Source organism: Rhipicephalus sanguineus, chromosome 10, assembly GCF_013339695.2.
Source record: "Rhipicephalus sanguineus isolate Rsan-2018 chromosome 10, BIME_Rsan_1.4, whole genome shotgun sequence".
Lineage (NCBI taxonomy): Eukaryota > Metazoa > Arthropoda > Arachnida > Ixodida > Ixodidae > Rhipicephalus > Rhipicephalus sanguineus.
Genome location: NC_051185.1, coordinates 63327342 through 63343157, shown reverse-complemented (window position 1 = coordinate 63343157; position 15816 = coordinate 63327342). Strand labels below are relative to the sequence as shown.

General features: G+C 43.3%; 1 protein-coding gene and 2 long non-coding RNA genes across 4 annotated transcripts in view; 1 reads left to right on the top strand and 2 right to left on the bottom strand.

The window, feature by feature from the left end:
• Positions 1-15816, top strand: part of LOC125760198 (uncharacterized) — a 28822-nt gene that overhangs the window by 12887 nt on the left and 119 nt on the right. The window contains exon 2 of the long non-coding RNA XR_007417834.1: positions 51-538. This is a non-coding gene — a long non-coding RNA (uncharacterized LOC125760198). The remainder of the gene's footprint in view (positions 1-50; positions 539-15816) is intronic.
• LOC125760197 (uncharacterized) lies at positions 490-5678 on the bottom strand. The gene is made up of 3 exons (XR_007417833.1): positions 5304-5678; positions 1631-1724; positions 490-657 (listed from the first exon to the last, which is right to left on the bottom strand). It is a non-coding gene; the product is annotated as an uncharacterized LOC125760197 (long non-coding RNA).
• The window catches only part of LOC119371996 (uncharacterized), a 97504-nt gene continuing 93399 nt past the window's right edge, over positions 11712-15816 (bottom strand). Inside the window, exon 4 of one of the 2 annotated variants that reach the window (XR_007417826.1) lies at positions 11712-12764. Coding sequence is in view for 1 of the 2 variants with exons in the window: in XM_049419971.1 (XP_049275928.1) it covers positions 15722-15764 (43 nt within the window). In the remaining variant the exon portion in view is untranslated. Of the gene's footprint in view, positions 12765-15701; positions 15765-15816 lie in introns of those variants that run through there. The other variant, XM_049419971.1, reaches the window with a different exon arrangement.

Genomic DNA, 15816 nt, shown 5'->3' with positions numbered 1-15816 from the left:
TTGCTGCATTGCACATTTGCCTTGATTTTCCTCGTCAAATTCTTGTATAGGTGTAACTCCTAAAAACATTTACGCTAACATAGGCACTTGTAGCCAATCCACATTCAAGGTAGGCCAAGACTTCACTATCCTGGCATAAATGCAAAGTCACCCAAGGACGCCTCAGCAATTCTCACATTCAACAGACTAGTTTCTAAGCGATATGCTGCATGCAATTCAGCAGCTAGGAGAAAGGAAAACATTTTGATGCGCTTTAGGAGTTACCTTCCACCATAAAAGAAATTAAACAATTAACCTTCTTGCCCACCACACAAAAACGTCTTTACGCTCCTGACCTTCAGGGCTTCTTGTTTACACGACAATAGGTCATGTGGCGAATGACGTGCTGTTTTTGTGAAAAGGATGCATTGCAGTGGACACAGGAAAAGGGACGCTCTCCTGTGTGGGTGCGCACATGATCCATAAGATGTGTTCTCTGAGTGAAAGCAGCTGGGCACAGGTTACACTGGAAGGGGCGCTCGCCCGTATGCATGCGAAGGTGTCTCTTCATATCAGCCTTTTTCTTGGTCACATAGCTGCAGTGCTGGCAGGAATGCAGTTGACCTTGTACTGACACCCATGAAGGAGACTGTTCCAGAGATGACAAAGACGAGGAACCTGCAAAGTGAAAGGGAGCACAGGAAGGCAAGGCTTACCATGTATCACAAGCTAGATGGCAAACTGCTGCACCATGCATTTAAGAGGAATTGCTGCACTTATGATTATGCGATACCCTTGGCCTACCCAAACATGTTACTGAAGTGGTAACAGTGCACGATCCCAATACATGTCTCACACAAGTTCCCAACTGTCTGCACATAAATATTAGAATACATATATGGGAACACCTGCTGCCAGTACACATGTCTGATTTGGATACATTTCAGATATTAGACATAAAAGAGCTTCTTACAGTTACCTAGAGAGAAAACTGGAAGCTGCAATGCTGTTGTATGTGTAAGAACACTGTTATGTGACAGGCTCGAGGTGGTATCTCTCATGAAGAGCCCAAACACATCGAAGGTGCATCTGGCTAGTAGCATTTCTTATGTTAATATTGTACTAAAGAAGCCAATAACTACCCATTTATATCTTAGCATTACACAGAAACAAGTTTTATTTAACTTTGAGAACTTCTGCTCTGACGTGCAGTTTTATGAAAAATGAAGAGTAGTGATCACTCTCCGTGTAAGTTCAAAGACAGAGAACTTCAGCATTTACACTGCGATAGTTTGACATTTCTTTGTTCCTTTCACCATTTGGTTATGCCCCACAGGCTAGAAAACTTTTATTGTAAAATGTACACACAGATGGAATCCGTTAATGAAGGCACTGTAATATAGAAGCTATTTTTGTTCAGACGTATGCCTGTTTTAGGCCAAGCATCGCTCAATGCCACCCAGCACATGCCTTGTAGCCTTGTATACTGCCATTTCCATGAAGGCATAGGCATCATTGGACAATATCAAAAACAAATATCCATTTCACTTGTTTCAAAATAGCTAATCAGAGGGAGCAGCCAGTAAACATGGTCACATTTCCATCACAATTGTAAATTTCTAGAGAATCAAATCGCAATGTAGCAAGGTACAGTATAATGATTTCTGTGAAGAGGCAGGTCCAATGCACATATGTCATCTGAAGCCTGGAAGATCTTGGATGCTTTGTGGAAGGAATGAGCACATCTGCAAAAGCACAGAGATCACTGTTAAAGCTGTCCTGAAATGTCACAGTTCAACAACATGCTTTTACAATTCGCCTCAACCAGGCATAATGAAGCACTCATAATGAATCGCATTTCCTTTTAGTGTTGCAAGTGATCCAACACTTTTCATTACACTTAACAGCTTAGGTTATTGATAAGATGAGCTGTACCAAGCCAGACATATCAATGCTTGTACACTGCAGTTACTACACAAGAGAACATCTTATACGTGCCATGCAGCAGCCTATAGGATGTGAATGTTAAAACAAATCAGTGCTCCCGGCATTTGTTTCATCATCTTAGTGCTCAGTGTTGGCCGACTATTTGAGCCAGTCATGCTACAGCGTCATAAACAATGGCCACATTGGATCAAGTTGGCTGCTTTGGCAGCGTGGTAAAACACATTTGTTTTTATGTACATGGGGAGTCAAAAGTTCACAGGCAGCTACCCCATATATTCCTATGGCAGCGTTGCCTGCGAGCTTTTGACCACCCCTCTAAATCTATTTATCTTTATATTGTCTACATCTATATACCTTGTCCTATTCTTTTCTTCAAAGTTCTGCGCACTGAAAAAGGTCTTTGTTGTCAAGCTATTGTCATCAGATGTTAGTATGAGGAACATTCACTTGTTGTTGGACCTATCAGAAGTGTCTTGTTTAAGCCACAGTAATATTGAAATGGCACATTTCAAGGTGGACAATGATGTAAGAATTGAGCCATTAAGTAAATACAACCCTGTGCACATTTTAGTGCAATGCTGTGCTGCTTTCCTGCGGGCACATGGAGTGCATTTTCAGTGTTGTTGCTGGTGGATCACAATAAAACAAGGAAAGATGTACTAAAGGACATCGGCTAGCTCATTCTCTTTGCTGAGATGTTAGGCTTGGTAGAGAAATACTGCAAAAGCAATCTAACACATTTTAGTAATTGTTCAATTACCCTCCTCTCTAAAGGCAGTAATGCGTAATTTAGGCAGTTACATATTGGAGAAAGCATTTTTGCAACGATACGATGCTGTTGTAATTAAAGAAAACACAAAAACAAGCAACCAGTAGAAGAATGACACACACAACGGCCCCGGTATCACGTCTTGGTCCACTAAATCTCACATCCTTTCTCATGTTTTAACTTGGGAAACACACTTCAGTGCCCAATTTTCTGTCCTTCTGAATCTACTTCATAGCATAACGCTTTGCAATCCTTGATGTATCAGTTGTATCAATACACTTGTGAAGATTATTTTATATGTTTTTGCACAGTTCATCTTATGATTCCGTTTAATGCCAGTGAGGCGAGTCAATCATGACGGAAAAATTTGCTTCGGTGTGACAAGGCACATGGACAGCGGTACAAGTTATTGTCTGTGTGCATTTGTCAGTGTGCCGTCATTCTGAAGGAAATTGTTACAGCACAATTGTACAGCTTGCCAAAGCACGTTTTCCACAGCATGACAATGACAAAGTGATGTCGATCCCCTTTTTCTTGGTGCTGGAAGGAAAATGCACACAGTGTCAACGACATAAAAATGCTACACAGCTTCCTAGACTTTAAGGGACAACAAAGAGAAAAAGATTTTTTTCGTATTAGCAAAATTCCTCTGTCACAATACCAAAACCACCACGCTTTCCACGAGCAGATTCTTGGTAAGCAAGATACTGCGCAAAAGGTAAATGCGAGCAGCGACACCCACCTTGAAACTTCTGCACCATTCGCCGTGATGTCATAGATTTTGGCAGCGTCTACTAGGGCCTAGGCAGCTCTTACAGTAAAAATGAAGTACGTTGTCTTGTGAGGGAGCCAAAGACTTGGCATATTAAGTTTCAGGAAGTTTCGTTGAGCCAATGTGGCCAAAGTACGAAAAAACACTTTGAAATATTTAAGTGAAACTTTTGATATTGATTTTTTTATTTATTAATAAACCTATCGTGGTGAAATTAATGACACTAGGAGTTTCGGTGTATAGTTTATTAGTCTAACCTAATTATTTTTTTTTCACTGTAGCGTTCCTTTAACAGGCATTAAAAAATGCAACAATGGACCTTTTCCCTACCGAAGACAAGCTGAGCTCATTCACACGGTTTGTACCACTCCCACCAGTGACGGACAGGGCTCGTCCACGCTGAAAGAAGCATTTGGGGGCACTGTAGTTAAGCTACCCTGACCCATTTTGCTATGTTATGTTTGGCTTGAACAGATGGCACAGTAAAAAAATTACAAAGGCACTCAAAGCATGCACTTTAGTCAGCGAAGGAGTTGGGTCTGCTAATGAGAATTAGAAAATGGCATCCTCATCTGTGCACGAGCGGCACATGCGCGGCGGCAACAGCTCCGTTTAGGAAAAAATAGAGGGGAAAAGGAAACGCTTATTTGCCGCAGTTTTGTCGAATGAAGAAGAATATCAGCTCTCCTGCGAGTGTGGCAGTGACTACACCAAGCAGCGTATTTTCTCTAAATTATCGGATGTGGATGATGAGTGCGTCTCGATGTATAGGCAGTAGACGCCGATAGATGTAAACACCCCCACCGGCGTATTGAAGTTTTTTTCTCTTTTTTTTTTACTGGCTTTTTTCTCCCAGTGCTTTTTTTTTTAATTTCAGAGATACATTTTCTGCACTGAAGACTTGAGTGGTTAGTGCATTTTTCGTGGTGCAGTGCAGTGAGGCCAATCCCTCCATATTTTAGGAAATGTATTTCTTGTATCATGCAAATAAAGCACCTTTAAATATTCTTTTTATTCTTCAAGACAGAATTAATTATGTAAATAAGAAAATCTGTATTTTTGTATCCTTGCTGGTCAAAAAAGCTTGATAGGGAAAGGGTTAAAGCTGAATTCCGGCAAATTTTTCATGTTCACTGACCTCAAGAAAATATTCAGTGTATGTTCTCTGCGGTACTATGACGATACGTGCCAAGCAATACAGCTGCAAGTCATCTCATTTTTCTGAAAATTAATTTTAAAGACTGCTAGCCAAACCTGTAATCGTGCTTTTGAATGCAGACCATACTGGTTTTATGACACGGCAGCAGGTCAAGAGCGAACGGCGATCTTTCCACGCAGGAACAGTCGTTGAAATTGTCACTGTCGAGTTTCTAAAGGCCGACACAGTTCGATCCAGCGTCAGATGACATCACCACTGTATTTTCTAGAGCTGGAATCATACATACATTATGCCACGCCTTTACAATACGGCGTGGCATAATGTGACGTCATTGTACACAGTGCAAAAAGCCTTCAAACATTTTAGTTTCGACACATCAATTTTTGTGAATTTAAGATTACAGACAAGTCTCTTGGCAAATTGAGCCACTCTCTTTGTTACAGGGCACAATGCTCTTTGAAAACGGCAATATCCTAATGTGGTAAAAAATACGCTGGTGTTCACCTTTAAGCTTGCACTAACTTTGAGCGCACATGCCCCTATGTTTTACCACAAAGGTACAATAGTTTTCCTTTTCAGCATACAAGAAAAAAAAACGTATTAAAGGGTCCCTGATTTTTTAAATGAAACGCGTAAGCAGTTAGACCAGCAAACAGAGTTTGTATCAAGGAAGCTACCCGTGATTAAGCGCAGCCACCTCTGAAGCCATACTTTTTCACTTAGCTTCATCACTAAGTGGTCATGGCAAAGCTCTAATTTTGTGATCCTTCACCATCGCGCCACAGATTTTGGAGGGAATGCTTTGTAAGTTTCTCATTGATCTCTGTGTAACCAGGTGTCAAAACATCTCTGAACACTCGAATTTTAAACAATGTCCACCGTCACACGAGCACAAAAAATGCAAAATCAGTACACCATGCCCGTTCGGCACAACCGGGTTCGGCGTGGTGTACTAAGTTGCACTTAGCTGTGCAGGTCATACGTCCGACAAAGTGGGAGGTGTGTCAACACCGGACTGAGGAAACACGAGTTGGCCCTTCGAAATTCCACACGTACACACCAGGTCAACCATTGTAATTCCTGCGGATGCACTCCGCCTTGGCAGACACATGCATTTTGTCGACAGAGAGACAACAAATTAACAGAGAATTGATAGAGGCATTTCATATAAAAAACATGGATGATAAGTGTGTCAGCAAGGCCTCGATCTCGTCACCAGATAAAGAATTTGTCTTCCAGTGCAGCACGTCGTTAAGGTTTTCTGACACTGCTTTTTTGTTGAACACTTAAATGTAAATGCGATAGTGGATCACGGCGTCTCGATACTACCACATGTTTAGTTACCACCAGGTATGCTTGTGATGATAATGTATTTAAGTGTCGTTCTTGATTCTAGCAAACCAGTCAAGAGTTTGCACTCGTGTTGTTTCGGTCTCTTATTCGTCCTTGTCTAGTGTTTCACACGGAACGATGAAACAGTACCAACTCGCCCAACTGTCAGTTCTGATAATTTTTCCTCTGTCGGAGGAGGTAACTGCACACACTGCCCAAACCCGCCACGGTGGTCTAGTGGTTATGCTGCTCAACTGCTGACCCGAAGGTCGCGGGATCGCATCCCGGGCGCATTTTGATGGAGGCGAAATGCTTGAGGCCCGTGTACTTAATTAGATTTAGGTGCACGTTAAAGAACTCCAAATGGTCGAAATTTCCGGATCCCTAAACTATAGCGTCCCTCATAATCATATCATGGTTTTGGGATGTTAAACCCCAACAATTAACTAACAAACTGTCCAGTTGTTGTTGGAAGTACCAATATTCAATGAGAAATGAAAAAGCACACAGAGGCTCCGCAATAAGTGCACCTTTGACAAGAAATCGCTTCATAATGTGGAACTGACTGAACTATCGCAAGGTTGCCAAATGAATATGAATATTGGGCACTTTTCTAAGGGTTATCACGGTTTCTCAAAAGCGGCATTTGGCAGAATTCTCCTCCTTGAGCTAACATTGCTTTCGTATGGGTGGCAGACGGGGCTCGCTGGCATTACATGGCTTAGATGCTGGTAGAAGCGCTAATAAGGCACCCGGACAGGAGAAGATACGGGATACACATCGCTACAGTTCGATCAGGATCACAAAGCAATGTTAAACCTGAATAAAGTCAACGAGATTATAGCAATTCGCTCGTCTACCTTATAGCTTCTTTGTCTGCTGTGTACGTTTTGGCGCTGAACATTTCAGTTATGAAATACCAACTAGCTCGCTCCCACACCTTGCTTTAGCAATGCGGACTTGTTGGTTTAGCATGATTTAATAGTAAGGGTTGACAGGTGGGTGAGTTAGAAACGATGCATAATTGGAAAACCAGCGCGAACCCGACGGAAACACAAGACGAGCGCTGAAGTTCATTGAAACAAAACTGAACACAATAAACTTTAGCAGTTAGACAGCACTCGTCCTGTGTCCTTCTCATCTTGTGTTTCCGTCGTGTTCGCGCTGGTTTTCCAAGTAAGCGCATGTTCCATAGGTACTGGTAAAAAGGCACACAGCTGGGAACATTATGTGCAGGGTGTCTTCCTGGTTATTTTGTCCGTGCGCATTCTTGCCGTTACGGCCAGCATCCAAATGACATCCACTGCAAAAGAAAAACAAACGCCGTACGTTACGTACGCAGGACGGAAGTTGAGTTGGCTACCTGACCGTCAATGCACATACGTCGTCGTCCGCATACGCTGTCCGCTGCAATCACGACCGCATTTGTCACTCACACCTCAATTGACCCCTTCGCGAGTTCGTTCAGCGACGCGTGTGCATCTTCGGAACGTCAAACAGGTGTTGCCGAAAGACTTACGGAAAATACGATCTCTCGAATGACTCCGAAAAACGAAAGTGGCGCCTTGTTTGTCTGGTGGGCGCGTCCACCACATGGACACATACAGACATACACACAAACGCAACAACTGTGCGCTTTCTGCGCCGTCTCGCGGCACGCTGTTGACAACGCCGTGCAGTTTCGATTTTGAATTGATTGAACGCACATACATTTTCTGTGCATTCCGTTTTCTTTTGTTTTTTTTTTTAATGGTATAAGCATATGTAACTATCGGACACCTTATTGATTCACGAATCGGCTGCCACAAAAAGTTTTAGAATCCGCGAAGTACGAAAGGAGTTACAGATGGATTTTTCGCGCGCTTCTAGCGCTTTCTCTCTCTTCTTTCGTACCAGCGAGAGCGCTGAAAGCGCTACACGGGGAGGGGGGGATGACAAGGGGGCTGAAGATGCGTCCGTTTGTCAGCGCGCGTCATGACCTTGAGCACTTTCTTATATATTTTTTTTTATCGAACGTGGGACTTAAAGCCCCTCCATCGCGTCTGCTGCAAAACGCATGGAGGGGCTTTAGCGGGGCTCAGTGTCATCGCGAGCGCGCGGGCACGTGGCGAAATCCCGCGGCTGTCGCGGTAACTATGCAGCTCACGGTGCGTAGGTCAGCCAATGGCCGTGGACTTGGGGTTTAAAACATCATTTGTCAAGAAGGAACGATTTCTAGCTGACCAATAATTCATGGTATATTCCAGGCCACGTGCTGCGCTATAATAGGGAGCTTTCGAATAGGGGCCCCAAAGTGCGTGTGCTCGCTTTTTGCGCTAAGAGTTTTTTAATAGGGTCTGCGGCGCTTTGGACACCCCCCCCCCCCATTCTAGGTTAGTCTTGGCCAAGAGCCATCGCTTCAGTGGGTGCTGTCATGTTGTTTGACACAAAGTTTTTGGGGCAGGCTTTGGGGCTCCCGCTAAATTCGAGAAATAGCGTCCCCAACGCAAAACCCAAACGCTGTTTGGGTCTCGCGCATGCGCAGTGGCCTAGACATTATTTCTTTGGGGCCCCAAAACGATTGGGGCCCCTATTTGAAAACTCCCAATTGTTTGGCTCGCCCGAGCTCAGGAGCCTCGACTACCGACACCAGCGTTTTCCGACCATGCTGAAAGAGTGTTGCAGGGCCCCTTTAAATTGGGAAGTTGGTAAAATCGACAAAGTTACTTTTTGGTTCTTCTAAATAAAACATTTTGACGTAGCGACATCGAAATGCTACCACGTACCGCACTGGTTTCGCCTGGAACCCACACCTGCACATGTGACAAGTTCGTGAGAGTGGACTTTTCAATCTTCCCATGTCGTCCTCCCATTGCGCCTGGACCTAGGAGGCACCATGTCTGGGCGATGCAGGGCAGTTAGACAGCCACGTGAAGTTATGACAGGCTAGAGAGAGGCGAAGACACGCAACACATTATGTGTCTTCGCCTGTGCAAATAGGCCGAGCGAATGAGAGAGAAAAGTCACGCGGTCCCTAGGTGAACTTGCCTATAGAGACTTGAAGGCAAAAAGCCATCCTTTTCTTCACAGTCGATTGTATTGATCACCTCCCCCCCTCCTCTCCCCCCCACAGCTTTCTGCACCCAACGTGGCTTTGCAATGCCACTCGGTGTCGCCTACCTTTGACCAAGCGACAATGTTCAATGAGATGGTGTCATCATGTGACTCCATGATGACATCCGCAAATTTGGACGACCTGTGACACTATGGTCACCGTCATATGGTGATGGCATCACGTCCATGCTGATTTCTGGCACCCTTGCGTTGATGCCGGTGGTCACTTTTCACGTTGATGAGCATCTAAGGCTTTTACCTTAATAAAATTCAATTGGTCTCTCAAATAAGATGATCAACGAGTGGGATCCGGACCCCATTGGAGCGGTGCACTCTCGCCTGTTTCACGAGGGTCCCTTGGGTCTTCGGTTCTGAGCACACAGCTGCCTACTCCCCTTCTGAGCAAGAAAGTTGTGGAAAGACAATCAGTGCTATCTGCCACATAAACCACGAAAAAAACTCAGCATCCCTTATGTATGCACCTCAGTAGACTCGAAGGCGAAAGCCATACTCTTCTTTTTTTTATAAGTCGATGCATTTGACCTCCCGTGCACTCCTCCGAAAGCTTTCTGCAACTAACATGGTTTTGCAATGCTCCAGGATCAGAGTCATTGTAAGCTTCTTTACCTCACCTTGTTTTGCACTGCCTCCAGGATCGGCCCACCTTTGACCAAGCAATGACGTCATGTGATGACGTCACCATGTTAGGTCACAGTGACATCCTGATGATGTCAAAAATTTTGACATGTGACATCGCGATGACATCATCATGTGATGATGAAATGTAGCATCCATCATGTTGATGCTGCCCGACGTTGGAATGCCGATGCAGGGAACGACGGTGCACTATTTTGCATTTTGATGAGGGCATCTAAGGCTTTTGCTTTAAAAAGTAGAGTCGGATTAGGGCACTAGGGCGATAGCGTCGGGGTGCACACCAGAAAAAACCCATCTCCGTAAAAAAATCAGAAGGAAATCACTGTGTCTTTACTCAATTACTTCAGGAAAACCTTTGTTAAATTGGGTTTGGTTATCTCGTTAATTCGGGTAGACGACAACAATGAACCTTTGCTGGGGAAAGAAAATTTCTTCGTTAGATTGGGAACTTTGTAAAATTGGGTTTCGTTTGATTGAGTTTACAAAAGTTTCTCACATGCTCATCGGCCACGTTAACCACAAAAGTTATGCAACCACCAGTGTTATATAGGCATGGTTGACAAAAATGTTAGGACAGATAATTAAGACACGCAGCCAGCCATGGCACGCAAACGTCCCGTCCAGTTCCGTGAAGGCAGAGGTGTTGGCCCAAAACAAGTGATTTATGTTCGTGACCACTGCATACAAAACGTGTGCAGCGACGTGGCTATCACGTTTTGAGCTGCTAATTACGTTAAAATACTGCTTCCAAATGTGTTCATTCATATTTATTAGCCTCCCAATGCTTCCACGAGCCAGTTACAATAATTCACACACAACCTAGTGCTCATAGTAATTTGTTATTCATTTCCAAGCTCAAGACGTGCAGGGAGAAAGTACTGCTAAGAAAGAAGGAACTGCAATGGACTCGGTAAACGTCTCCCAGCTGACGTATAGTAAAGGTGTATTTTAATTATTCTACTCTTACTATGTTTGTTCTAATCAGCCAAAAGAATGATGCACGAGCATGACATTAAATCTGAAAGGTTGGCATGTGTAAGTCAGTAAGCACGCAAAATATGGAAATGAAAAAAAAAAATGGCACAAGACAAAAGGTGGAGGAATGCACAGGCACACCTGCAGTGGACAATTTAGAAGAAGCCCAAGTAGGCCTTCATGCAACGCGGCTAGCCACACTAACGCGAGTCTAATTGCACCTCAACAGCGTGGGGACATGACCAGGGCAGAAACGTCAGATATGACGTCAGTTACAAGTATTGGTCCTCTCCATATTTTAACAGCAAGGTTGACAATTGCACTAGTTGGTAAGGGCTAGTTGGTAAGCGCTCGTTGTGTCTCCTTCTTTGTCCGCATTATTTGCGCTGCTTTAAGCATAATTTTAACAGCGTAAGTGGTTGGCCAGTGTCACTGTGAGGCAAGTAATGCCATGCTCAGGGCCGGGCATAGCCGGCAACTTTTTCTGGGAGGAGGGGTCCGACACCTGTTTATGTAGACCTCATGTGCGCTTGTATGTGTGCACAAATATACACACATGCAAAATGTAAACGTTGTAAACGTTTAAGAGGGTTGTGGGTGGGCTTTATCCCCCAAGTACACCCCCATAGCTGCGCCCCTTTGCGGTTCTAACTACTTTCAGAGCAAGGGCAGACAGCCACATGCCGCTGACACCAACGCGACTGTCCCGTTGGTATCAGCCCATTGTCATCAATGTGGCTAATGATATATTGATGTGTATTTTGTGGCTAATGCCATATTGATGACATCAGCTCATTATTAAAAGGATCTATTTTAGCACTCTCTTTCTTTTCGCTTCCATGCAGTAAAATGAAAGGAAAGATCATGCAGGTAATAAGATCCATCTCAAACAGCAACCAAAATTTTAACACTATAACTATGAGCCCCACTCCACAGCGACATTTTTGTTGTGGTGTCAAATGTCCTCGACAAAAACAATCAGCCATCTGCAGCAAAACTAATTGCAGAATTTTTTTTTTTAATTCCGGATCAGACACTTCAGCACAAGCATTGCGAACTCAGGCTGCCTGTCGTACACTGCTGAGCAGCATGCATTGTTGCCATTACGTTAAAATAATGCCTGCAACTTGACGTCAAAGCACATTTGCAACATTGCATTAACAAAGATTGCTCATGCACCCACCACAGTGGGTGAAAATTACAAAGTCCCATTAAAGTCAGACATCTTCAGAGTATTTCGAAGGAAATTGGGCTTGTGGCCACGGTGACAGGGCTCTTTTCAAGATATTCATCTGCGAGCTCTCGAGAATTGCCCACTGTGCTTAATCAGAAGCTGGCAGCATATGCACAGCCACAAATGAGAGCTGGACGGAAACCGTGGTGGCCGCAATGTGTATTTTGCAAGTAAATAACTAAATAATTTCCAATGGCAATATATGAGCCCTCATTTTGTATCAAAGCCCAATGCTAAAGCACATCACAGATATGCGTTTCACAAGGAGAGAAAGAAACATGTTTAATAACTACTGGCATGCAAGCATTTTAATACGCTTGACATGTTTCCCATGATGCTAACAGTTTCCTTCACAAAATACAGATTGCATCAAGACGCTCAGCACCATTCTATAAAGCAAAAGGTTTGCAGTCGGTCTTATTTTGTCTATACATTCATCTCGAAGATAGATGCACATTTCTACTCCAACAAGAAGTTCACGTTTGCTTCCAATTCTGGTTCCTTGGTGTTGCCACATAGCATGTTTACTGACGAAGCACAATTCGCTCACCAGCCATTCATCTTAAACATCACTTGCAAACCAATGTCTTTTGTCATGTGTTCGGGATGCATGTCTTGCATAACTTTCCTTCTAATAAATGTCGTTACCACTTCTCAATACGAATGCTTTACACATATTTACTTTAACATGAATGAATTTGTTGTGTTCCCAACTTCAGTCTTGTTGAAATCACTTTCATGTGCGTCTTATTCTTGGTCGCATAGGTGCAATACTGGCAGGAATGCAGTCCGCTGTCTACGAACACATCTGAACGGTACTGCTGCAGGGATGTGGAAGACAAGGAACCTGCATAGCCAAAGGGAGAAGAGGAAGGCAATGCAAACCAAGTGTCATATACTACACAGAATCAGACTGTAGCACCAGGCAATCAAGGGCTGCTGCACCGGCAAGTGAGGTACACAATAACCTTGGCCTATCGACATGTTAGTGCAGTGGCGACACTGCACTGAACCAATGGTCTCACGCAAGCTGCCATCTATCTGCACATAAATTCTATGCTTACATGCAAAAGCCTGCTGCCAATACACACAGAGGGTTGATTTGGATGCAATTCAGATACCATAAACAGCCAAATTCATTTTTATATGTGGCACTAGATTACACACTAGACCATTCAGCGAATTATCGTACTTTTCTTCCACGTAGAAGTACGTATTGAGCAATGCACATAAAAAGAATCCTTGACACTTGAAGATATGAAGCATACGAAATAAAATGTGAGTGAAAGTACTTAAAATGAAAAAAAAAGGAAAATATGAAAAAGCAAGCAAAAAAAATTTCAAGGGTTCCATTAGCATCACAGTTTGTAGTGTCTTGGCAGACGTTGCACATTTCCTGTTAATGTTTTCACCTTGCTTCAATGAACGCATAATGATATACTACAGACAACAAAAGGTGACTCATTCACCAGATAATGTTTTATTCCCTTACATGATCCGACAAAAGCAAATATTGCACGTCATCACTACTATAGCAGTTAGTTTGAAGACTGTAATGGCTATACATTCGAGCCACATTTGCAAAGCCACCTTGGCATGCCTAAATGATGAAAACTATTTAAATGTCTTACATTAAACAATGCCCACATCAACTTGCCATAGCACTAGATGCATTGTAGACATCAAAGTATTCATATGATGAGCATAACAAATGCATTAAGTGACACACAAGTTCTGCCTGGAAACCTGGGTGAATGACTTGAAAAACTAAAAGCCAGAGTTACAAATAAAATATGTATGTTTACTGACCTTCAAACTAATCACCATAAGATACAACAGAGTTCTTACATCGGCTCTAAAGAATTGTCACCAAACGCTTCTTATGGGATCGTTTGCACTAAGGTCATGCATTGTAGGATATCTGAAACGTCCCCTTAACACCCTGCTTTTTACTTCCAACCAAAACTCTTTACTCATGCTTAAACATCGCACACATGCTCTAACATTCTAAGAGTCTTCGTTAAGGTTTTGCCTAATTTGAAGAAAATATTCATAAGATCTTGCTGCATTTTACAATGACATGAATTTCACACTGGTTCTGTTAGCCCATTCAAAGTAAGCACCAGAGCTTCACATCGGTGATTCACACGATTGCAGTGCTTCACATGTCTCTGAATGCATATGCGCAGGTGCTTATCTCAACCAGCGCACTTTTTAACATGACATAATATAAACAAAATTCATCCAAGTCCATATTTTGCTATTTTTAATGTCGGGAAAGAATACAGCAACATTAAATGCACTTACGAAACGAATGTTCCTTGGGTAGTACCACAGTAAAAGAAAATAAGTGGAGTTAGTTGGTAGATGCTTGTTTTGATGTCCCACCTGAGCCCAAAAGCACAACAGAAAAACTGAAACACAAAGGATGACCAAGTTCATAATGAATTGTATTTACCCGATACTGACTGCCTCCAAGGTCACGAGTGAATGCGACCTTCACCACTTGGTCTATGCAAGTCACAGACGTGCGAACATCCCCATAATTTAAATTTTCTTTTTCATTTTTCCTGGTTACTTCTGTGTGAGCTGTGTTCCTTAACGGGTTACAAAAGTTCCTTCCCCCATTCGCTTTATCGATAATAAACACTTCCACAACAGATAGCATAGAGGAGGAGAGGCACATTATTCTGCATCATACCTGCTCACCTTCTTCCACTGCATTCACCTCTGAAAATCGCAGAATGGCGCTGTGGTCAGAGGGCCTGCTTTCAATACCGGGGGCACCGACTACAATTCCTAGTGCATGCGGCTGCTCCCACTTTCACTGACCGAAAGAGAGTTTCCCAAAAGTGGTGCTCGGCTGTGTGATTACTTGTATATTAATAAGGTGTAGCTCCCCCTCTTCAAAGGAAGCCTGTAGGCCATTAAAATTTATGTAGGGTGACCACCCATCCATCTCGCGACCCACGGGACAGTCTCGCGGTGAGGGCTGCTGTCCTGCTTCCCACAAAAATGTGAAAATCCTCAAAAATTTCCCGCATTTCACATTATACCTGGACTTCAGTTGCATCTGGTCAGCCTGTTTATGGATGAGATGGATGCATGCACTCCAGCATTCTGGAAGTCAGCTAATAGCGCGTTTCACGGTAGTGGCAAACATGCTGCGCCCCCCCCCCTGGCATCAAATATAGAAACTTCAAAAAAGCAAAACAAGTGGCGTTGAGCATATTTCAGACTCTTAATTAGCCGCATTTGTAAACTAAGCCACAGCTGTTTTGTGTTGGAGCATATTACAGTAATGTACAAAATAGTTTGTTAGGCAGATTCAACTTTAACTTGTACCAGCTAGTACTCTGTTTCCCTGTTTCAGAGATGACAAAATATACCGCAAGCAAACATTCATTGTGAGAAGTTAAAAAGTAAATTATTGTAGTTAATTTGCTATCGTGCTGTGTCAGACCCCCCAGCATCCCCCACATTCCACAAGTAGAAACGTGGCCACCCTACATCTATGGCTTCTCGTTTGCACGATGCAGAACATGTGGTCCATGAGGTGTGGTTTCTATGCGAAGGATGCATTGCAGTGGACATACAAAAAATGGAAAAGTAATATGCTGCAAGAAATTCAATTTCTCATGCATCCAAACGCCATTTGATGAACTTCAATAGTTAACTTACCCCATAGAAATGTAATCTATCAACCCTCGTTTTCCCTCCACAAAAAGCTTTTATGCCACTGACCTTTATGGCATCTCCATTCCATGACGACGGAATGCGTGGTCTCTGAGATTGTCCTTTCGCCTAAAGGATGCAGTGCAGTGGACACAGGAAAAGGGACGCTCTCCTGTGTGGGTGCGCACATGATCCATGAGATGTGTTCTCTGGGTGAATGCAGC